The 24,705-nt window shown below is 43.5% G+C and overlaps 1 protein-coding gene across 1 annotated transcript in view; it reads left to right on the plus strand.

Annotated features, from left to right (window-relative positions):
• Nucleotides 1-24,705, plus strand: part of LOC121453457 (Fanconi anemia group C protein homolog) — a 77,861-nt gene that overhangs the window by 32,681 nt on the left and 20,475 nt on the right. The window contains exons 6-7 of the mRNA XM_041660256.1: nt 13,659-13,823; nt 20,284-20,440. Coding sequence (XP_041516190.1) covers nt 13,659-13,823; nt 20,284-20,440 — 322 coding nt within the window. The remainder of the gene's footprint in view (nt 1-13,658; nt 13,824-20,283; nt 20,441-24,705) is intronic.

Below are 24,705 nucleotides of genomic sequence, written 5' to 3' on the forward strand. Positions count from 1 at the left end.
TGAGACTGAGGGTCAATAGGGACCCTCTATCTCTGAAAACTAAAAAACAACAAAGCACCTGGCTGTTAAGCAAATGAAAATATTTGACACCACACCCACTAGGGAGCATGTAAGCCACATGAAATATTGTTTAATATCCATCATGATGGCTATAAAAGCAGAAAGGGAACACCCCAAGTGTCATGAGGAGAAACTGGAGTCCTGTGTGTCGCTGGTGGTCCTGTAAAATGGAGCAGCCACAGTGGGGAACAAATTGGTGTTTTCTAGAAGAAGTAAACAGTTACAGTGTGACACAGAAAACCCACTGCCAGGTGTATTTCTCCTCCTCTCTTTTGCTGTGATAAAATAGTCTGATCAGAAGCTACTTGGGAGAAAAGGGGCTGATATGACTTCCAGGTCACGGTCTATCGCTAGGATGAAGTCAAGGTGGTAGGAACATAAACATGAAGCAGGAGCAGAGATTAGGAAGGAACCCTGTTGATTGGCTCACTCTCAGGTTCCTGCACATGGAGTGTGTTCTTGTGCGTATTTCTATGCAGCCAGAACCACCTGCATAGGGATGGTGCTACCTACAGTAGGCTGGGCCCCTCATATCAATGAGCATCCAAGACATCTCTCACAGATATCCCACCCCCCTGCTAGTCTGATTAAGGTAATCCTTAATTGGGACTCCTTCTCAGGCGACTTTAAGTTGTGTCAAGTTGAAGGTTAAAGTTAACTAGGGAATTGTTCTAAAATAATTAAAACAGGTGTCTGTATACCAGTTTTGTTCATTAACCACAGTAAATAAACAAAATGTGTTTATATTTCATGGTGCATAAGTAAAAAGAAACAAGTTTTATGTATGTATCAGCACGAGTAGACCATGTAAAGATGCTTAGTAAAACCAGTCTAACACAGTAGCAAATATGTTTTTATTCCACTTACACAAAGTCCTACAATAGGTAGATTCATTGGGACAGAAGGCAGAGCAGAGATTGGGAGAGAAAAGGAAGTTATATTTAATGTGTTGGGGACAGTGGAGACCTGTGCATAGTGTAATATGTACAGAGATATGTAATAGTGGTGCGCAGACAGCGTGTGAAAATATTAAGTGTTAGTCACTACCAATATGTGGCTAAGTGACAGCTTATTTATGTTTTACTGCAATTAGAAAACTAAAGGAAAAAAATCAAATATGCCACTGCACACTCCCAAGTGTGTGACGTTTACAACATTCACTTTAATGTATTAGGTGTTGATCTCATACACTGACCATGAGTGTGTGAACCAATACCACCTCATTGATAACAATGTGGTAGCTGATTACTGAGTGTGGTGTACCCTGCAGAATGGCTCAGTGGGGCAAGAACATTTGTTGCTAAGCTTGTGGCCTGAGCCCATCTCTAGGACCAGGATGGACATGGCAGGGGTAAAATCAGATCGTTGCAGAAGAGACAAGTGAATGGAATGATAAGCATGGCAGGAATGGCATAGGCGTGATTTCAGAAGAACGGCAGATGTTGTTCTGCCACTGACTGTCTGGCACACACAGAGCCAAACCAGCTTGTCTCAGTACCAGAGATTCTGCAGTACCGGATATAGACACCAGAGGGAGAAAAAGATCGCTGGCTCCTGAAACGACAAGACAGAGTACATTCTTTCTTCACTGCATGAAGTGAACATAGTTTAACTGGAGCTCAGAAGATTGTCTGTGTCCAGGATGCAGGAAGAACAAACTGTGTGCTGTCTGCAAGAGTCTCATCTTATAGGTTATTTTACTTTTATAATCATTTTTAGATATTTTAATCAGGTTTATTTTCTTTTAAAATTTGAGTGCATTTATTTATTTGATATAGTATTTTTTTCTGCTCATATACTTTAGATCTGCTTAGATAGTGGCACAGAGATTATTTATATCTCATCATTTTTAAACTTTATTTTGACAAGGTCTCATGTATCCCAGGCTGGCCTCAAACTCTGTTTATAGCCAGGATGACCTTGAATTTGTCTCTATTCCCTGGTGTTAGGATGCCAGGTGTATACCACCATGCTGGCTAATCTTATGTCAACTTGGCACAAGCTACAGTCACCTGAAGCCTCAATTGAGAAATGCCTCCATCAGATCCAGCTCTAAGACATTTTCTAAGTTAGTGATTGATGGGAAAAGGCTCAGCCCATTGTGGGTGGTACTGGATTCTATAAGGAAGCAGATTGATCAAGCCTTGAGGAGCAAGCCAGTAAGCAACACTCCTTCATGGCTTTTGCATCAGCTCCTTCTGCCAGGTTCCTGCCCTGTTTGAGTTCCTGTCCTCTTATTTGATGATGAGCAGCAATATGGAAGTATAAGCCAAATAAATCCTTTCTTCCCCAATTTAATTTTTTGTCATAGTTCTTTGACACAGTAATACAAACCCTAACCTAGACAACCACCATACTTCGCTTATATGGTGCTGGAGATGAAAGCCAGGGCCTTGTGCATGTAGGCAAGCATTCTACCAACTGAACCACATCCTCAGCCGAGGACCCCATTTTAGCCATAGGGACATACAAAGACTGAAAATGAAAGAATGGTTGCACAAAGACAATGCAAGAAGCCACACACACACACACACACACACACACATATTTATATATATATAAATCATGCAACTGTTGTAAGAGATAGAAGGATAAAAGGGTCAGCTTCACCAGAGATTTGTTATAAACATTTGTACTGAGATCAGGATGCCACAGATACAAAGCACACATTCATATACTGGTGTGAAAATACAAAACAGGGAGAATTTTGACACTCCACTTTGAGTAATGGATTGATTTTTCAGAGTGAAGAATAATAAATAGGACCTAGAGTCGTGCTAAGAGCCAGTTGAGATGTGCACAACCCAGAGACAAAGTCTTTAAGGAGTTAAAAAAAAATTGAGCAGATGCCTAACTGGTGAAGAAATTAAGTCAGCTGTTCCTAACCTTCCAACAAAGTCCCAAAGATCAGAAGACTTCACTGCAGGACTCTTTTAAGAGCATCCAAAGAGTTAACAATTTTTTCACACTCCGCCAGCATCCTGGAGAAGAGGGACACTTTCCAATCAGTTTATAAGGCTAGCCGTCTCCAGACAGCGCAGTCAAGCACAGTGATCTAAATAAAGCAGGGTTGGTTGATATCCTTGGAAGATATGTGTGAGCAGTAGGTGTATACAGAGCTTCTTGGCTCCACAGTTACCAGGGAAATGCAAACTAGAACCACATACCACTTTTTATAGATAAATAACAGTATAAGGGGACTGGGTGTAGTGTTCTATACCTTTAATTCCAGCACTCAGGAGACAGAGGCATGTTGAGGGAGCTGTGGGCCGCTTCCTGCCACCCAGCTCCCGGCCGCCTGGCTAGCTTATGCCCCAAAATAACGACACACAAACTGTATTCATATAAACACTGGCCCATTTCTATTAATGTGTGTAGCACCACGAGGTGTGCTTACCAGGAAGATTCTAGCCTACGTCCATCCTGGGTCGGAGCTTCATCACGTCTGCCCAGGGGAGCAGCGGCATGATGTCTGACCTCACTTCCTCTTCCTCCCAACATTCTGTTCTGTTTACTCCACCCACCTATGTTCTAACCTATCAGGCCAGGCGGTTTCTTTATTAATTAACCAATGACCTTCCTCCATCAGAGGCAGGCAGATCTTTATGAGTTTTGAGGCTAGCCGAGGCTATATAGTGAGACTCCATCTCAAAAAAAAAAAAAAATAGATTAAAAAAAAAGAAAGAAAGGAAGGAAAAGTGTAAGGCAGGGAAGCTTTAGTTAGGAGGCAGTGTGCTGTGTTGCTGGGACTATGGAGTAGTGGCATTGTGCACTGTCAGTGAGCATGCAGGGTGGTGTAGCTGCTGTAGGAAAAGCCAAGTGGTTCATTAAAGAAAAGTGATTCTGGTATGGTGGTGAGTGCCTGCAATCTCAGCGCGTCCAAGACCAGCTCTGGCTACTTGAGACCTGGTCTTAAACAGCAGGTAAATGGAGTTACTGTGTGACCAATTCTGCTTCTGCAGTCAGAAGAATTGAAAACCTCTAAAAGATAATTTGCAAACCTGTACTGGTTGTATTTTTCTTACTAGCCAAGAGATAGATAAAAACATGGCATAGCCACAACTGAATTTTAGTTATCTTTAAAAAAAGGAAAGTCCTGTTGAGTGCTCTACACCATGGTGGACCTGAAGGACACTCTGCACAGTGAAATGAGCCAACCATCGAAGACAGATAACTGTCTTCCATTCACCTGTATCTAAACTAGTCCATCTCTTAGGAAGTTTGCTCTTTCTTGGAAACAGTAGATAGGGAGGAAGCATCTATGCAAACCCCATCCACAGGCCACTGCACTGTGATGACCTAGCAGCTTGTCTTAGCTTCAGATAGCCACCTGCACCTGATTTCAGCCCCTACTAACTCTTACTTTGTATGATATCTCGTGGCAAACCTTTGAAGCTGTGGTATTTCCCTTCACAAAAGTTTCAATTTACCTGTCAGTTCAGGCTTTTCTCACAATGTGTGGATCACTAAAAACCTTCATTTTGCAGTACGTAGTATAATTTTTTTATCTCTAGGAGTTATGAGTATAAAGAAGTGAGTTCATGGCATTCATAAAAGTGAATACCATGGGCATCCCTACTCATTCTCTTTTCTATTTTCCCCTCATTTTCTCTCACTGGGTATGTAAGTTAGAATTCTCCCCAGGTCTTACAATCTAGTCACCCAGTTCTCTATAATTCCTGTTATCAGAACTACTCATTGGTGAGGTCATACTCTGTGTAGGGGAAAGCTGTTGTACACTCTGGAGCCTTCAGAGCCAGGTATCTGTGTGAATAAGAATGGCTCCCATAAGGCTCATATATTTGAAAGCTTAGTCATTAGAGAGTAGCACTACTTGGGAGGGACTGGGATGTGTGGTATTGTTGGAATCAGTATGGCATTTTTGGAGGAAGAGTGTCACTGGGGGCGAGCTTTCAAAAACTTAAGCCAGACCCAGGGTCTTTTTTTCTTGGATCCAAAGAAAGTTGTATATTTGAATCCAGATATACAACTCTCACCTACTTCTCCAGCATCATGTCTGCCTGAGTGCTGTCATGCTTCCCACTATGATGATAATGGATGGACTAAACTTCTGAAACTGTAAGCAGACCCCAGTTAAATTCTTCCTTTTCATGATGTCTTTTCACAGCAATAAAACAGTGATGGAGTTAGTCCCAGGGAGCAGGGCTTTGCTGTGACAGACCCAGCCATGATTGTTGACAGAATCTGGACTTTGGGACTTCAAATTAGGAAAGCAGTTGAACACTTTAAGTGAGGCTTAATGCTCATCTAGTAAGAGCATGAAAGAGAGTGGTGCTGAGAGCAGTGTAGATGATAACAGGCCTTGAGCGTTCAGAGGAGAAGAGTGTTGGTATGTGGCTCAGAGACCATCCTTATGATATTTTGGAGAATAATGTGGCTGATTTCTGGCCTTTTCTAAAATATCTGAGGCTAACTTGAAGTGTTTGGGATTAATAGCATTGGCAGAGGAGATTTCAAGACAGCCTAGTGTTGACTGTGTCATCTGGTTATTAGTAGTCACTCTTATGCAGATCTATAATGAAAAGGAGCAAGCCAATGAGCAGCATCCCTCCATGGCCTCTGCATCAGTTCCCGCCTCCAGGTTCTTGCCTTGTTGAGTTCCTGTCCTGACTTCCTTTGATGATGAACAGTGATTTGGAAGTGTAAGCCAAAAAATCCCTTTTCTCCCCAAGTTGCTTTGGTCATGGTGTTTCATACAGCAATAGAAGTCCAAAGACAGCATCAATTCCTAGTGATAGTCTAACGACTTTAGGGTGATAGCCTAAATTCTACTTATATTCCTTGTTTTGTTGATGAAGTTCTATAGTGCTGTGTCATTTGTGTTTTTATAGTCAAGTTAGGTTTCAGTGATCTGTTAGGTGTGCTCAGCCCTTTCTTTCTGCACTATACCCTCCCTGCAGTTTTTCCTTGTTCTTCACCTTGTTCCCAGAGGGCAGCTCCCTTGGCAGCAGCCTCTCCAGTGCCCCACTCAGTCTTTCTCCAACTCTGTTTATGGGGATTTATGACCTAAATTAACTAATATTTTTTTAGTTAATTTTCTGAGCTGTTAAAAAGAGCTGTTCATTCCCAATTGCAAATGTCCTGAAATCTCAGAGTCTTTGAGCTTCTTGGGCAGGCCAAGAGAGGGAAGAGCTGTGCTTACATGACTCTAGATTGTAGACAGAGCTTTTCATCAGGATTGCAGCTAGCTCTGTTCTGCCAGCCACTTGTCAAAGTAATCACTCACTCAGAGAAATATTAATTATAAATGCTTGGCTGGTAGCCCAGGCTTATTACTAACTAGCTCTTACAACTTAAATTAACGTGTATTTCTTATCTACCCTTTGCCATGTGGCAGAACCTTTATTAGCATGGCATGTTCATCTCCTTTTCCCTCTGCATCTGGCTGGTGACTCCTCTGACTCTGTCCTTCTCAGTGTCCTTAGTTTGGTTGTCCCACCTATATTTCCTGCCTGACTACCGGCCAGTCGAGTCCTTTATTAAACTAATCAGGAAGCACCTTGGCAAGGCACATATTTATTGTGTAGAAAAGATTATTCCATAACATTTCCCCCTTTTTGTCTTATTAAAAAAAGTTTTGACTTTAACATAGTAAAACTTATATAACAAAAACAGTTACCAAGAAAGAAGTACAATTAAAATACCCAGTCCATTTATATTTGGCAAAATTAGAGAAAATATTATCTAATTTTTTTATTCTAAAGTTTAATACCTAATTTACTTTTTATCAATCACTAAGGAAAACTGTGTTTCATTATTTAGTCTTTAACTCCATCAAAGATCCCAGAAGGGTGAAATGTTACCTAATGAGGGACATCTGACTAGTGGATAATCACCCGAGGTTTTTCTGTAATGTTGGAGCATCTAACTTTGGCCTACAGGCCTAATATATCTGACAGACATTTCTGAGAAACGGAATTTTGAAGGAATGTTCTTCATTGTATTTGGCAAAGTTTGGCAGTTGCCATTTTTTGTGTCCTACTGGTTCAGTGTGGACAGTGACAGTCAGCAGTTGAGGCACGGGCAGTTTCTTTGCCCATATGACTAGCTTTTGCCATAAAGAAAGTAAAGTCCACACAGTTTCTTTGATACCCATCATCCTCTCTGAAGTAAATGGGTGTTGTCAGGAGCAGACATTTCTCACTGTCATGAAAAACCTTTGCTTATTAAACATATTAAATGCCACATTTTATAGGTCTTTGAAGTATTTGAAGACTCCCTTTCTAACTCTGTCTCTCTACCTCTCTATCTAGATCTGTGTAGGACCTTGAAAACATACCTAACATGACTAAAAGTTTGACAGTTACAGATGACTATTCAGCTGTATTTCTTAATTATATAGTACATCTAAATGAGTTGGCATAAGCACAATACCCCAAACAAGAGTAGAAACATACATATAGTATAGTAAAAAACCATTTTAAATTTGTATCAATAAGCCAAAATCTGTACCAATGTAAAATATTTTGAGATTAATAGTTGTTTTTGAATTAGATTCAATAATCTACCCTTTTATCCTATCACTTCCTCCTTTTTTTCTTTTCAGAACAAGATCCCCAAATCTAATCTCCTTTGTTTAGCCTTTTTTTTTAATGACCATTAATTGTAACAACTTATAAACCCCCTTAAATGATGATCAGTATCTATCACCAATATTTTAGGAAAGTGGGTGTCATTCTCTAGACTACTTCCTGGTGCCTTTGGGGGAACCTTGAGAAAATGGGGATAATAATGAAGTCCCAGCTGGAGTATTCTGTAAGGTTGGATCATATGCAGAATTCTGAGGAGACTATAACAGGCATTTTAAATCCTGGATCACCTGGGCCATCCATATTATTAGTGTTTGGCCCTCTTGTTCTAAAAGTTCATAAACTTTTAAAGGTAGCAGCATACATATCTGTATTACTGCAAGTATAGATTGTGTGTTATATACAAGTTAGCCAAAGATGATATTTTTATGTTTGAGCAGGTAAAATATACATTCCTTCTTTGTAGGTTTTTTTTTTTTTAGGTTTTTTTCTTTATGTCTGTAGACAGTACTTTCAGGGGGTCTTCACTGATCAAACTTGATCCATATCAATCTAGAAAGAATCCAGAGCCTCTTGATTTCCTACGATAATAAAAGCATAACCTCTCCCCCAATACAATATAACTTTTGACCCATTTAGAGTTTTTTTCCATCTGGATCTGTCTTTACTGAGCATCTCTATTGATTTTTGATTGCATGAGGCAAATATTAAACTGCTATGTTAGCCACCTCAGGTGTAGCTTAGCTTAGTGCATGGCAGTAGCTTGGTGGCTGGTGACTGCCTCATCCCACAGGCAGCTGCTAGAGATGCATCTTGGTACTGTGGCCAACATGAGAGATAGGAGATTAGGAAACACTGTTTGACTCTGTTTCTGTGTGTTTAAAGCCTTTTTTTTTTTAAAGTTTTTTCAGGCATTATGTGGATGTTCATGGCTCTAGACATTGGGCACCATTTGTAAGTGGAGTTCCACCCCCCACTTTCCAAATAACCACTCAGATTATTTATTAATTAAAAATGATTGCCCAGTAGCTCAGGCTTATTACTAACTACCTCTTACAATTCAAATTAACCCATTTCTATTACTCTCTGTGCTGCCACGTGGCTTGTGGCTTTACCTGTCCTCCAGCATGTCTTGCTCCCTCTGTGTCTCCTGTGACTTTTCTGACTCCTCCCTTCTTCCCAGTGTTCTTAGTCTGGATTTCCTGTCTAACCTTATTCTGTCCAGCTATTGGCCATTCAGCTTCTTTATTAAACCAATCACAGTGTAATTTACACAGTAACAGACATCTTATTCCATAACACTGGGTATTTTCCTCTAGTTATTTTGCATGAAGCCCTTGCATCATTTGTTACATAGAGCCAGATGGATGTTTGTGAACTTGAATCCCGAGCAGTGTAAGAAAGGAACAGCTGTGCTGGAAGTTTATATATAATAGAGAGCCCTAGTGTCTTAAGTTCCATAGAGTCAACACAAATGTTTGTGAAGTCGAGTTGGTGTTCATTGGCTACAGAGTCAGTGCCTATCATGAAATTCTCCACCCTAAAAGACCTGCAGGTGTGAATTTTCTCATTTTCTGAAAGAGGAGGAGGACTGAGTAGGTGGAAAGACCGTTGACACTGAGAACACCGACCAAGCCCTACATCTCAGTGGCTGCAGTGTGTATCTCTCAGCAAGTCTGGAAAAGGCCCATGATCAATTTCATTAACAATTTTAAGGTTATTGGGCAGTGGTGCCACACATTTTAAAATCCTAGCACTCTGGAAGCAGAAACAGAAGAATTTCTGAGTTCAAGGCCAGCCTGGTCTACAGAGTAAGTTCCCGGACAGCCAGGGCTACACAGAGAAACCCTGTCTCCAAACAAACAATTTAAAGACTCTTATAAAATTAGGTAGTGCTTTTGTTAACCAAAATGCAGACAGGCCAGAACCTGAACATCCATGTTCAAAGGGGGCCATGCAGGGCTCTGTTATCGCCCTGTGTTGGGTGCTAGAATGTAGGCATAATTGAGGAAGTCCATGAGAGCCCGGAATAAAGGATAACAAATGTTTATTTGGGGGAAAAATTACAATAACGGTAGAGAGCCACCGTCCTTTTCTCTGTGGATGTTGCGAACAGACCCCTGACCAGCACCCCAGAGAACGAGCTCACTTTTCACCTGTGCTCATCAGTCCACACAGAGTACCTCAGACCACGCCCTAATGGGCCGCTACCCAAAAGGCCATTGGCCGAATGAATTCCCACAACAGCAGACCACATTACACTCATGGCCAAAGTAATATTCCAAAGGACTTCTGCACCAGAATGAACTGAGAGGCTTGATGCCAACCAGAAACATCTTTCCTGTATGGCTGTCTGCAGCTTTCCAGCCAGTCGGTTGAGGCAACTGCTTGGAAACACGTTCTAGATGTTTGTAGGAAAGACCTGGGTAGAATTTAAACATCTGTTATTGAACTGTTAACACTTTTTTCTTGGTCACATGACTATTTATCAGCCTCTAAATGAAGCCCTGGAGCTTTTTTTACGTCTCTGCATCTGAACTCATGGCGTCAGTCTGTTTTATGAAGATTTTGAAACTTATGAAATGAACTTTAATCAAGTGATTAAAATATTAATAGTGAATGGAGTCTCTTAGTGGAAGCAAAGTAAAGAATAGCACAGCTTGCTCATTTGGGATTTTGTTTGGGGCCTTCAGCTGCTTGAACTTTGGAAGTCAACCTAGTGAAAGAAACAATAATAACAGGCGTGTTTTCATAAGTGGGTGCAATTTTATAGATTCAGGTATGTATCAGAAAGTTTGTAGGCCACTGTGCTGTTTCTGAGTCCAAGGTTCTGCTTTGTTCAGCTAAAATCTTGGCAGGTAACTTGAGCTATAAAAGGTGGTGTTCCTAGTGGTAGCACGGCTGTGATGGCCCCGTCAGGTCTGGCAGCCGTCTTTGCGGTGCTGTCACTCAGGACAGAGATGCCGGGTTGCCATTAAAGATTACGTGGCAGCACACCGTAAGAATTCCCAGTTTGGGGCCGAGGAAGTACTTTAGTGGTAAAGTGCTTGCTGTGTGAATAGGAGGATCTGAGTTTGATCCCTGGCATTCATGTAAAAACTTGGGTGTGGTGGTAATGTTCGCAATCCTAATCCTGGGGAGACGGAGACAGTGGGTCCCCGAGGCTCACTGACTGACCAGCGTGGTCCATTCAGTGAGCCCAGGGCCCAGTGAGACCTTGTTTCAGACACTTGCACAGACACCCCACACATGACATTTGACTCTTGTCCAAGATTCTAAGGGACTAAGTTATTTTTAATGGACAGGGAACAGAATTTCATGGTTTTTAGCTATTAAAAAACAAGACTTTAAAAGCTCATAAAAAGACTGAAGAGCACGTAAGGCATCAAGTTACTTCTTAAAGTCAGTCTTTTGATAAGAATAAATGAACTCCATAGACAGCTTGGATTTCCTTTGAAAAACTATGTACTAGCCGGGCGATGGTGGCGCACACCTTTAATCCCAGCACTCGGGAGGCAGAGGCAGGCGGATCTCTGTGAGTTCGAGACCAGCCTGGTCTACAGAGCTAGTTCCAGGACAGGCTCCAAAGCCACAGAGAAACCCTGTCTCGAAAAAACCAAAAAAAAAAAAAAAAAAAACAAAAAAGAAAAAAGAAAAGAAAAGAAAAACTATGCACTGGCTCAACACACTGCAAAGTTCCCAGGGAAAAAATGATTCTTATTCAATTATAAAATTCTTTGAGTGGGTGAGGGAAAAAAGACTATGCTAAGCAGAATTCAGTGGAACATGTGAGGAAGGCTTGAGGTGGGCCAGGGTTCCTGGGATGTGACTAGCACGTGCATCCCATGGACTTTGTGGAGTCAGACGTCGTCCGTTTTTGTCCTGCACAGACTTGCTGCTGTGAGGAATAACTGCTTAGCACAGTGATTACCATCCCATCTACCTGGTGTCATCACCATGTCCTTTAGTGGACTGTGCTCTGGGCTAAGGTTTTGTCCATATTGTTTTAAGCAGTTATATGGTACAGCCTGGCACAAAGGGATGCTGTTCCAGCTGACATTGCCCAACAGTGTCTCCTGATGTGGTCAGAAGAATTAACATGGAGTGGTTGACAGTGGTGGGTTGTAGCTATAATACTAAAACCCTGCACTTTCCCCCTAGGAATTTAACTCATGAGGAAAGAACAAGTTATTTAACTGGAGAATCAGTTGAAAATCTGAACTCAGGGACAGATAAATTATTCAGTTGATTTTCTTAAGCTTGGACTGGAGACAGCCGAGAAACCCTATGTTCTGTAAGAGCAGTAAGTGCTCTTAACTGTTGGGCCATATGCCCCCAGCAAGGAATGTAATACGTGAACACACTTACACATGGGTGTGTGACCTGGGCTTAGACTGTGTCTAGTACTAGGTACACATGTAATGTCATGTAAAGGGACATGAGAACTGTATGTGGCACATTGGTGCTTAAAATCTAAGACCAAATTATTTATGAAAACACATGGGTGAGGGTCTGGTGATGTATGCTCAGACCTTTGATTTTATCAGTTTAGAGTTTTGTGTAACATCTGTTTCTTCAGCATACGCTGTGTATAGGGAGTCACTCGGTGTAAAGAGTAAGCTCTGATCCAAACAGAAAAGGCTTGCATGCTAGCCCAGGCCCAGCCCTTTCCTGTGCAGTGCAGCGGGGGTGGGAACTTGAGAACACATAAGGACGAGGTGAGGGTTCTTGTGGCTGTGCTCACTAGCGTGCTCTCTGCTAACGCTGCAGCTACTGCCCATCAGAGTCACTGCTAGGGTCCCAGTCCCTAACTCGGTTAAACTGTTACACACAACAGTCGTTGTACTGATGGCAGTGGTTGGAGAGCTGTCACAAAGCATTTGAGACTCCTGTGACTTGAGGCTGCTAGCAGTATTTCACAGTCAGGTTGGACAACAGGCCCTTACTTAGAAGGCCGAGCAGGAGACTTGGGGTTGGGGGAGTCCCTGCAAACGTCATCGCTAAAAGTGTACTGATCCAAGTAAGGCAAGAAGGAAATTTGGTTCAACATGACTTAGCTGATGTTGGCTCAGACTTTTAGAATCTGACACTGGATAGTTTATTTATTCATTTATTTATTTTGGGGCATTTAAGTACAGTACAATTTTGGGGCAAAGAAAAGTTCAGTGGTAAAAAATAGGGGAGGACTAGGTGGTAACAGTTACCTCAGTCCTGTGTGCAGATCGGGGAGGACTAGGTGGTAACAGTTGCCTCAGTCCTTTGTGCAGATGGGGAGGACTAGGTGGTAACAGTTACCTCAGTCCTGTGTGCAGATCGGGGAGGACTAGGTGTGGTCTTGATCATACAGAGAAAGTAGAGGTCACCAAACTCCAAAGTACATATGACATCTCTCTTAAGGATGGGTTCTACTGAATAACAATGGGATTCAGGGTAGGCCTGCTCTGTAGATAGCAAAATCACCATCAGGTTATTAACTACATCTACTCCCAGCCTTCAGGTAGAAAACAGGCACACAAGAGACAAACCTGCATGTTTGACATTCCTGGTTTCTCCAGTGCTTACCTATGGGCACAAGGACCTTTAGCCCTCTAGGGGAGACTATTTGTCTCAGTGCGGAAGGACTTTTGCAGAGCTGTGTGTAGTGATGTGGAGTTGAGAGGGTGCCAAACCGTCTGTGTTGATCCACAGTGGGGTGAGACAGATGCCGGCGGTGGTCAGGAGGCTGCTCACACGCAGCTGGAGGTGTGTGGGCCGAGCCAGCGTGGCAGTGGCTGCTGGTCAGGCAGGCCAGCATCCGCTTAGGAGTTCTGTGGGGGGTACAGGGCGTCGGTCATGTGTGTCTGCGATTGCTGTACAGATAAAGCACTCCTGTGTGTACAGCAGACATGGGAATGACAGTGACTGAAGACGACCTGGCACACAGTACTAGAGAAGATCTTGCTTGGCCAGCATGGGGTCCTGTCACTGTCCTTTTCAGGGGGAAAACTTGTCCATAGTTCCATGTGATTTTCTGATCTGGCCGTCACTTCTTACCTTTTTCTCCAGTAGGATGGCTCCTGAGCGCATGATGTGCCTGTCACAAGTTTGTGTCCCTCTGGTTTCTCTGCCTGATTTCGAACCCCTGGTGGAGGCTCTCCTCACCTATCATGGGCATGAGCCCCAGGAGGTCCTCTCTCCTGAGTTCTTCAACGCTGTGAATGAAGCCTTCTTGTCGTGAGTCCATCGATCTTATCACTCAACTTGTTTTTCCTAGTCGTGAAATGTTGTGGTGTGGAAAAAAACATATGATAGTGTATTTAATATTCTGTTTCCCTTCATTGTTTATTATTTATATATTTATTATTAGTGTGGTGGTCTGAGAACAGCTTATAGGAGTTTGGTTTCTTGTTAAGTTCATTTGGGTACCAGTGATTGAACTCAGGTCACCAGGCTTAGCAGCAAGCACCTTTAAGCTTTTCCTCCTTCAGCCCAGCCTTCTCTGTCCCCTCCAATGCTCTTAAAAATTACTGAAGATTCCAAAGAGCTTTATGTGGGTTATACTTCCCAATGTTTGTCATATATGAAACCACACCCAGAAATTTAGTCAATGTTTATAGAAGTGAGGCAGAATGCTTGCCCAGCATTGAAACATAGATTTGATCCTCAGCCCTTCAAAAGGAGGGGAAGGAGGAAAGAGAAGGGAGAATATTACTTCCAAAGAAGTTCACTGCATTTGGAAACAGAACTGAAGGGCTGTGGGGATGGCGTGGGAGATATGAGTGCCGAGCAAGCACAACTCCAGATGCTTATCAGCCACATAAAAGCTGCACGTGGTTTTACACACTGGAGTCCAGCACTGGGTGTGGGACGAAATTGGTGGATCTCTGGGGCTTGTTGGTCAACCACTCTTTAAAGGGAAGATCCAAGTTCAGTTAGAGACCCTATCTCAAGGGAATCAGATGGAGGGTGATAGAGCAGTTACCTGTTGTCCTCCTCTGGCCTCTGCAGGTGTGCACAGCATCAGAAACGGTAACAATAGTAACAACAAACAGTGGTCTTTTTTGGTTTTTTGAGACAGGGTTTCTCTGTAGCTTTGGAGCCTGACCTGGAACTAGCTCTTGTAGACCAGGCTGGCCTCGAACTCACAGAGATCTGCTTGCCTCTTCTTCCCAAGTGCTGGGATTAAAGGTGTGTGCCACCACCACCCGGCCAAACAGTGATATTTTATAAGACAGAGATAATCTGATTGACAGGTAACACTATTTTTATGTCTTATGAGCCTCTTTGCCTGGCATCGGAAAGCTAGGTCCAGTCTGTGGGATGTACTGATGTAAATGCCTATCCTCACACAGTGGCATAATTAAAATGGCAGTGCTACCATAGCAGCCTTGGCGACAGGAGTGGAGAGTTTGCTTTGACCTAAATTTGAGAGGTCATGATTTTAAACGTGAGCTGCAGTGTGGGATCTAAGGTTGTATTAATAGGATGTTTATAATCTGTTACATTAAAATCTACTGACCTGGCCAGGGGTGGTAGCTCACTTGGCAAAGTACTTGCAATACAGGCAGGAATGCTTGATTTCAGATCCCCTGCACCTATGCAGAAAAAGCCCACTGTGGTGACATGTACCTGTAATCCTAGTGAAAGGCAAGCAGAGACAGGACGATCCCTGCGGCAACCTAGCCAGATCAGAAGCTCCAGGCCAAGTTGGAGATTCTGTCTCAGAAATAAACTAGAGAGTGATTCCAGGAGGCACCTAGTGTCTGGCCTCTCCATGTGCACATGCGCCATATTCATGCATGTACACACATGCATACAGTCATAGCCTGTTTTGTAGTTTAGGTCTTGCACCTCTGTATGGCTTTGTAGCATGATGTGTGACTCATTTGGAAAATCTCCGTCCTTATCATGTACATCTCCCGGTGCTGCACATTCCACTGTACGGTGAAAACATCAGCTGCTGCTCTCACCGCCAGCCTGGTTAACATGTCACAGAGTGTTGGAAAGTTGTCACAGACTTTCTAAGGTTCTAATTTCCACTTCAAAGCTTAAATTTGGTCTGGCAAGATAACTTGGTGGGTATTACGTATATTTCTTTCAATTCTTTGTTTATTTAAATGCTTTAGACAGAAAATAGGAATTGTTAAACATATAAGCATTTTTTGTTTTTTTTTCAAAACAGACCTCTAGGGCCAGGAAGATGACTTAGGGGGTAAGAACACTTGCAATGAGTCTGGTAACAAAAGTTCCTTCTCCAGAGCCCACTGAAAGAAAGACAGAATCAGCTCCTGAAAGTTGTCCTCTGACCTCTACATGTGTTCTGTGGGCTGCCCATGCCTCCACACAATAAATACTTAAATAATACGTAAATAAATGTAAAAAGTCTAAAAGCCATATATAATGTATACTGAAAATTGTTATTAGTTCCTTCTCATCACCTTATAGCTAATCAGGACCCAAGTTCTCCTGTTATGTAATTTTTTTTTATTGTTAGAATCAGAGTTCAAAGCTTCCTGTTGTATTTGGTTCATAAGTTCCTTTATATTTCTTTCAAGCTGTAAGTTGGCTTTGCAAAGTACTTGCTAAAATGGTAGGTTTCCTTGCTCCACTTTGAGGTTGCAGAACATTTGGCTATCTCTGGTGTGGTAAAGGATGCCGGTCCCTTCCCACCAGGGTATAGCCTGAGAGTTTCCTCAGCTTCTGCTCCTCTCCTGGGTGCAGATGGGTCTGCCTTGCCTCTCTGTGTTTATAATAACATAATTCTAGTTCTTCTCATTTTTCTTTCTTTGTAGTTTAATGGTGTGTGTGCGTGTGTGTGTGTGTGTGTGTGTGTGTGTGTGTTGCTTGTTTTATCCTCCATATAAATTCTAAAAGTGATTTGGCCTCTGGAAAGATACCTCATCAAGTGTGTGGGTTAGAGAACAGCATCTTTGCATGTTACAGCTTCCTGTTTACCTGTGAGTACACCTGTCTGTCTGTTCACCTTCACTCTGTGATCTAGCAGCATTTGCTGTGTTGCCTATGTGTGCCCTTTAGGCTTTTGTAACTCCAGTTACTGTCTTGTATCTTGAAATCTTGGCTGTCATCTTCTCGTCCATCTCAGGCATCCTGTTGCATCGTTCGTTACATTTGGGAAATGAAAGAGTTCCTAGTAGAGTATTTCCATTTTCCATATATAACTCTTAACATTTATATACAATACATATTTCATTTTCTATGAAAGCTAATAATTCAGAGAAGGTTAAATTGTTGAATGTTTACAAAAGAGGTTAAAACAAGAACTATATGTGGTCTAGCATTCAGGAAACTGAGACAGGAGGATTGCCACAAATCAAAGCCAATCTGGGCTATACCTACCAAGATTCTGTCTTAAAACACACACACACACACACACACACACACACACACACACAAACACGATGGCTCGGGGCTAAGAACACACAAGTGCTCTTGCAGAAAACTCGAGTTCAGTGCAAAAGTTCAAAGTACCCGTGTTGGCAACTCACAATGCCCTCTTCTGGCCTCTGTGGGCATCTGCACACACACACACACACACACACACACACACACACACACACCATACCCTCATAATGCCCTCTTCTGGCCTCTGTGGGCATCTACACACACACACACACACACACACACACACACACACACACACACACACACACCATACCCTCATAATGCCCTCTTCTGGCCTCTGTGGGCATCTGCACACACACACACACACACACACACACACACCATACCCTCATAATGCCCTCTTCTGGCCTCTGTGGGCATCTGCACACACACACACACACACACACACACACACACCCCACACCCTCATAAATACATGCCCATATAAATAAACATGAAAAGTTGAAGTCATTTTCTTCTGTTTTCTTCAATCCTTCTTTCATAATTTACTCAGTATGTCTCAACTTTTGAGAAATCTGCATTACCTTTGTTATTCATTGGTATTGAGTAATCACCACCTGCAGTTCAGCTGAGTCCTTGAGGTTCTTATGGTTTTCTCACCAACTCGCACCTTTTATACAACACAGCACAGTGGAAAGCTCCATCTCTGATTATAGTAATTCACCTGCATTTCTATGTCAGCCTTAAAGCAGACCACCTTTGGCATCTTTTGTAAACCCCAACAGCAGTCTCAGAAATTACGGACCGGGAGACATGCTGCCCAGAGCCCAGGGTGAGAGCCTGCCCGCCCTTGGTCTATTTCACGTACGATAGAGTGTTCTTGCTCAGCTACTAATACAGTTTATTTGGTTTGGAAAGTTATGTCTACTAATCCACAAGGGACAGACTGTCCAGAAATGCTGGGTGGTCCTCAGCATGTCCAGTTCCAACAGCTTCAGACTAGTGAGTCAACCCAGAGCCACATTGGCTGGAACCTTTCCTGTGGAGAGCCCATCCGCCACAGGTCCACAGAGGAGGCTGACTCAGTGAGCCGTGCAGATTGCTGTTCCACGCCCTGCACCCCTCCCAGCTTGAACAGTTCCCCAGAAGGGCTGTGTGGCCTGCTAGAAACCACAGCTTTCTTTGACCAAAGCAGCCTTGCCCTATGTTCAGCTTCTCAACTGCTTACCACAGCACACGGTGGAATTCCTGTGTTTTATAATTGACTGGGCGTCTTTTGCCTTGGCTTCCAAATACAGTCATGTATTTTCCAGAAATGGGCTGTTTCCTCTAAACAATTCATGCTGGTTCCCCTTTGTGGTTTAGATAACCTAGAGGAACCTTTTGATTTCTTGACTTAAATGTCGAACCTAACTTTTTATAAAATTCATACCCAGGAGTCTTGTCCCAGGTCTGCAGACTACCTAAACTCTTGCAGAGGTGGGAAGGCTGCTGAGACTCTTTCATTAATCTATGGAGTGTTAGTAATTGAGTGTGTCATGTTCTCTGAACTAAACCCAAATCCAGTGCTTCAGGAACATTGGGGAGCCTGATGACGGCATGCAGAGATTTCTTTTCCTGTGCTTAAAGCAGAGATGGATGCAGGGCTTCTATGTTATGACAGAGTAAAAGATACATGTGTGGTCTCTGTCCAAGCGTCTAAAACTTCTGGGATTTCCTGAGTGATAGGGAGCCTTTTCCAATTATATGTAAGTTTAGGCTAAGGGGTGAGTCTTCTGGGCCCCTGGAGAGCTTCAGGATCAGGGCTAAGAGCAGAGAGCAACCAGCCTTGTGACCACTAGAACTGGGCGTAATTACCAGTGGCTGGTCATACATCAGCTCAGCCACAGGACTTGAAAAGCATCCAGGTGAACACAAAGACACCGCAAGACTGGTGTACCTGGAGACGGCATAGAAACCCTGAGCCCACCCCCGTGTGTCTTATCTGGGTCCTCTATCCTACCATTCCTGGTTGTTCCTTTTAGAATGAATTGCTGATTGTTGTTAGAGCATTGTTGTAAATTCTGAGCCTGCTCTACCAAATTGTTACACACCCGAAGAAGGGATCGTGGGAAGCTGTTTTTAACCAGAAGACTCGTAGTTTGTGGATGAGTCTCTTACTGATGACCGCAGTAGCCATGGGTAGTGGGCATCAGAGTCAGATTGAAGTGGTAGATATCAGTGTGGTATCCAGAGAGATGAAGGGGAGATTGGCATCTATACAGTGGATGAGATAAGTAAGTACAATTAGCTCCTGGCAGCGTGGATGATTAACACCAGCTGACCACAGAAGGTGACTATGTGACATGTCGCAACTGTTTAAGTTAGAACACAACACTTTTGAGAGTCGGAGGCATTTGTGTTTATAATTATGAGCTTGTCACACACAGACTAGGGTATATCTTTACTCCTAGATTGAGGAGACTCGGGTGCCAGCCTCATGCTGAGCAGTACCCCTGACATGCCTGTAGCCCCAACAGTGTGTGTGGGCAGGGGGGTGCTCTTGCTGTGCCCGCTGGCTGCCTGTCTATCCAAGAGAAGGAAAAACAAAACCAACCATGCACTGTATGTTCAGGAACAGACCCTGCCTACTAGAGGAGATCTGATGTCATCTGGCCTCTGCATACATGCGTGCATGGAAATACACACATGTACATATGCCACATTGTCACATGTACTTAGACTACACACAAAAGATAAAATACTAAGCTAAAGCTACATGACATGGTTTGGCTGTAACATAAGATTTACTATGTGCCAACTGGGCCATCTCCCATTAAGACTTGCATTTTTATTTATTGAGAATTCACAGTGTGGTCTGTGCTGTCTGTGTATTACATATGCACTGCTACATTGGATCCTTCTAGCCAATTTGGTTTTACAGATAAGTTGAGGCTATGAAGGGCCAGGTAACTTCCTTAGGACTATGGACTTATTTCCGGTCTCAATCTAGTTCAGTTTTAAACATAGCTTGCCTCTTAACTTTGCGTCCTTATTTCCTGGATATCACAGGGATTTTATTCATCTCATTTTTCCTTTTTCCCTTTCTTTGATATGTATTTGTATATGCTTTGGGAAGCAGTCTTCACCTTCTAAGGGTTCCCGAGGTTTTAGGTGAGAGATTGCCATAGTATTTTGCAAGTAGATGCATCAATATCGACAGCTGCCAAGATCATGGTGAGAAAACCACGTCTCACACACTTGATTAGTGATTGCCATTTGAACATTGCTCATTTTGATGTCTTTTCAGGAATCTATTCTGTTTAACCTTCTGCTTATTTCTTGCTCAAAGGAGAAAGATCATTCTGCCCGTGTCCTCTGTGGTCAGCCTCTGGTTTCACCATCTCCCCAGTCTTGAAAAAGCAGTGCTGATTCTTTTTGAAAAGCTGCTCTCCAGCAAGAGAAATTGCCTGAGAGAGATGGAGTGCTGTATAAAAGAGTCATTGCTGGTACGTGCTGGACTTCAGTGACAAGAAAAACCCTTAAACGAATTGCTGAGAGGATTGCCTTCAGTTAAAGAGTGACAGAAGTAAAAAGTGCGACCAGAGCTGGGGCCTTTATGCTTCCCGTTTATATTTAGTTAGGGACATCTAATGCCCTAGGACTTTCCTATGGGGTGTGTGTGTGTGTGTGTGTGTGTGTGTTCGCTCCATTCACCTCCTGATGCTCTGTTCCACCACATTGCCCCATTTTACAGAAGACAGACAGGCCATGTCCTTACCTATAGCTTGTATAGAATGTACTTCCCAGGGTTCTGAAGAGCCAGAGATGCAAAGTAGGCTTTTAAAAAATACTGTTTCTCATTTTAGTGTGAGAAACATGTTCTTAAAACAGGGGCTCTTATAGAAAAGGGAGAAGAAAAACCAGTTAATACAAATTTAGAAACTGAACCTACAGCTCTCCATGAGGATAAAGTTGAGTATTAGAGAGAAACGAACGAGAGCTCAGAAAAATGCTTAAAGCAGCAAACCCAGTTGGATTTGTGTGCATATTTTGGGGGGGGGGGGTGAAGCTTCTGCATACCGAAGCCTCCACTTCCTTCAAGAGCCCTAAGGACTTGGCACCAATGGCCCGACTTCCAGGCAGTGGTCAGGGCCTGGCCAGTCAGTGTCTGCCTTTAGCTTGGTTAGTGGGGTTCTGTAAGAACCAGTGTCCCCAGGAAAAAGAATACATAATATCTAGTGACAGTTTCCCCCCAACAATCATGTTTTCCCCAGTAGGGCAGAACCTCTTATTTAAGACAGACTGAGACAAAAGTATCTTTCAAATGAACTGCTTTCCTGTAAGATACACAAAGGAAGAATGAGCAGAGGTGTGGAAGTGTTTGTGTGTGTGTAAAGCAAACCAAACTGAGCCCAGTGGTTCACTGACTTGTTCTAACTACTTAGAAGGCACAAGTGGGAGTCAACTGAGCCGATTTTCTATCAGTTTGATTGGGTGGGCAAAATGTCTCTGTGGGTAAAGGTGCTTGTTGTCAAATCAGACAACATGAGTTCAGTGCCCACAGGGCGGAAGGAGAGAGCCAACTACCACACCCAGCCCTTTGACCTCCCCACATGTGCTATGACATGTTCCACCCCCCCCCCAATAAATGAAATGTAATTAAAAACAGACTGGGCAACGTAGCAAGACCACTGAAATATGAAAGAGATTTACTGTGTACAGAGCGCTGATAAGAAATCAGCCAGTGTCCACAGAAGAAGCTGCCTAGGCCTAGATTCTGGTGAAGTCCTCAGTGGACTTAAAGGGCTTGTTCACCCAGGCAGGCCTCCAGCCGCCAGCGCCTGTTTAGCGAGCATGCTTGTGTCTCAAGTGCAGTCTGCAGGCACCGGTGTCTCCTCTTCTCGAAGGTATTTTATCCCAGATTCTTAGTGTCAGGGTTTAGAGTGGAAGGCCCAGGACACCACACGCTGTGACCTCAGCCACCCAGCATGGTTATAGAGAGGAGTCTGTGCTGGCACAACAGTCATGTGAATCCTATTAAAAGTGGAATCTGAGCCAGGTGTGGTGGTGCACGCCTTTAATCCCAGCACTTGGAGGCAGAGGCAGGTGGATCTCTGTGAGTTGGAGACCAGCCTGGTCTACAGAGTGAGTTCCAGGTTAGCCAGACAGAGAAACCTATCTCAAGCTAAAAAAAAAAAAATGTAGAACTTAACGTTATGTTCAATGTGGCCAAGGAGCAGAGCATTTCGGGTGCAGTGGCGCATTACAGGAACCTCAGTGGCCTTCTCTGTGTTCTCAGTGGCTCTTGTGAGCTGGGGGATCTGATGGAGGCTATGAGTTCCATAGCAGTGCAGGATAGTGCTATCTCAGCTCAGTGGCCAGGAAACGGGAGAATGTGTCTGCCTCGGTCGTGGCCTAAACCAAGGATGGTGCTGAGGCTGCCTGCCTGGCTGCCCTGCGTAGTTGTACCTTTTCACATCGGAGACTGTAAGGGAATCAGTTACAGGGCAGCAGTTGCTTGAATTTCCTCTCTCACATGTGTGCATGTGAACATACATTTGCATTCATGATTGCTACTTCTCACCATTTTCAAAAGTTACATAGAATCTTAAGGCTAGAAATCAGAGTGCAGCTTCCTTAAAGATCTTGTAGCTGATTCCGGAAGCCCGCTGACAGTCCCTTCCAAGTTAAGGCAGTAAGTTACTTTGTCTGGTAAATGCCTTTATTCCTAAATTAAATATGCACATTGAGATTTTTTTTACTTTATCTCTGGTCTATCTTGGTTTCAATGCAAACTGATGGCCCTGGGTTCTTGGCTTGCAGCTTGCTCATAACTGTCCTTTGTATCTCCCCTCAGTGGAAAGCTTCCCAGCCCCATGGGCTGTGTGACTGTTGATGTTACAGGTTCTTCTCTGAACCTTGTCTGGATCCATTTTACCTGGAGCCTTGGGCCCAAGCTGCCCTAGGTGAGCACAGCAAAGTGCCCTCCCAAAGACATTGTATAGAGAACCTCAGGCCGACTGCTGTGGGCGGAACCGTCCTTGACAAGGAGTTTATCAGGATCATCTGTGGGGAGCTTCAGAGCTTTTATTATGGTTGAGGGGGGATTTGAGGGTGTGTTATTTGGTTTAATTTATTGTGGCATTACCAGGATGTGACCCTTCTATGCCTTGTGGTTTGTGGATATAATTACAATACAGACAACAAGCTGGACGCCCCTGATTGGCTTAGGTATTCTCCTCCACCATATTGAACCCACAGAGCCAGAGAACCCAGCAGGATAGAATAAGCCCCGTGACCTGGCTGAGTGATTACAGGGGTAACTTGAAGAGCCCGCTTCCTAATTGCATCTTCTGATTCATTTATCACAGTGCAGCATCTTCAGGCCTTGACAGGGCCATTCACAGTATCAGATCTGGGAGACCCAGCTCCACTGCTGCATTTTGCTGCCCAAGAAACCTGATGCCAATTGCATTAGCGCTGGATTCTGACAGTAATTAAAGTGTGATGGTCTATATAACTTGTGTTCTGTGTGGAACACTGTTAATTATATCCCCATCTCCTGGGACTATCCAGAACGATTTCTGGAAATTCTATAGTTACCCAAATGAAGGGAAAGAAAGAAAGAGAGAGAGAGAGAGAGAGAGAGAGAGAAAGAAAAAAGAATAAAAAAGGGCTGTGCAAAGTGTAATGACCTCCTTGAGTGTCCTTTGGTCATTTGGATACTTGAGAGGCCTGGCAGTTTCTGGTAAGACAATGAATAATAAGAAACTAGTTTCAAGTCACCTTAATTCCAGACAAGATGTGTGTGCGTGCACGTGTGTGAAACTTGTGAATATTAATGCATTCCCAAACCTGTTTATGTTTGAGGTCCAACTTTTGGTTCTCTACCCTTCATTGCCCCAAGATCATGGCTGCCTGCCATAGTTGGTGGCCCCAGATAGATCAGGGTATTAACCCCAGTTTGTCATTTACTTTGCAGACTAAAAGTTTCAAAAACAGATGGTCTTGTGTTTCCTTTGACAGAGCAGTCAGCAGGAGACCGTAATCCGTAGCCTCAGACCTGACCTTAAACACTGACGTCAGAAGTAGTGAAAGCCACTTGTAATTATGCAGCCCTTTAGGCACTCTGCTCTTTGCCCAGGCTGGCCTTGTTTTCCTGTTACATTGCTGTGTGTGGAGCCCAGAAAGCTATTGTTTAGGTCCTCAGTTTGAATGAAAAGGGCCGACTGGATGGGAGGGTGGCCTGTGCTTGGCTGCTGCATTGTGCTACGTGCCAAAGCCAGGGGCACGCTGGTTCCCATGCCCTCCATGCACTCTTTGTGAGCTGACCGCCTTCTAGAAGCCACCACTTTAGGGCCTGGAAGAGCTGCCCCAAAGAAGGGGTGCATGGAAGGCAGGAGGCCAGGTAAGGCTTTTGTAAGTCGGAGACTATTCTCATTAATTATCTTACTTAGAAGAATTGGTAGCTCAGTAAAAAGTATCTTTGTCTCTGCGAGCTCCAGACACCTCAGTGTGTTCCTTCTGTTGGGTAGGAATTCTTCAGAGGGCAGTCACTGTGGCCTTAGAAGGCGAAACTTCCCAGAAAGTCCCCTGCACAATCCCATTGCTAAAGTACAAGTGGTAACTCCTGTCCTCAACATGAGCAGCTTTCACTAGTGCTCCAGCCTTTTCTCTCCCTGCCTTTCCATGAGTGTTCTTGAAGTACTTCCTGCCTGAGCTCTAATGTGATACATGTAATTAAACCAAAGCTGGAGAGGAAGACTTGGCC

This window comes from Microtus oregoni, unplaced genomic scaffold (genome assembly GCF_018167655.1).
Source record: "Microtus oregoni isolate MIOR12 unplaced genomic scaffold, Mior012 000011F_ref0000422, whole genome shotgun sequence".
NCBI lineage: Eukaryota > Metazoa > Chordata > Mammalia > Rodentia > Cricetidae > Microtus > Microtus oregoni.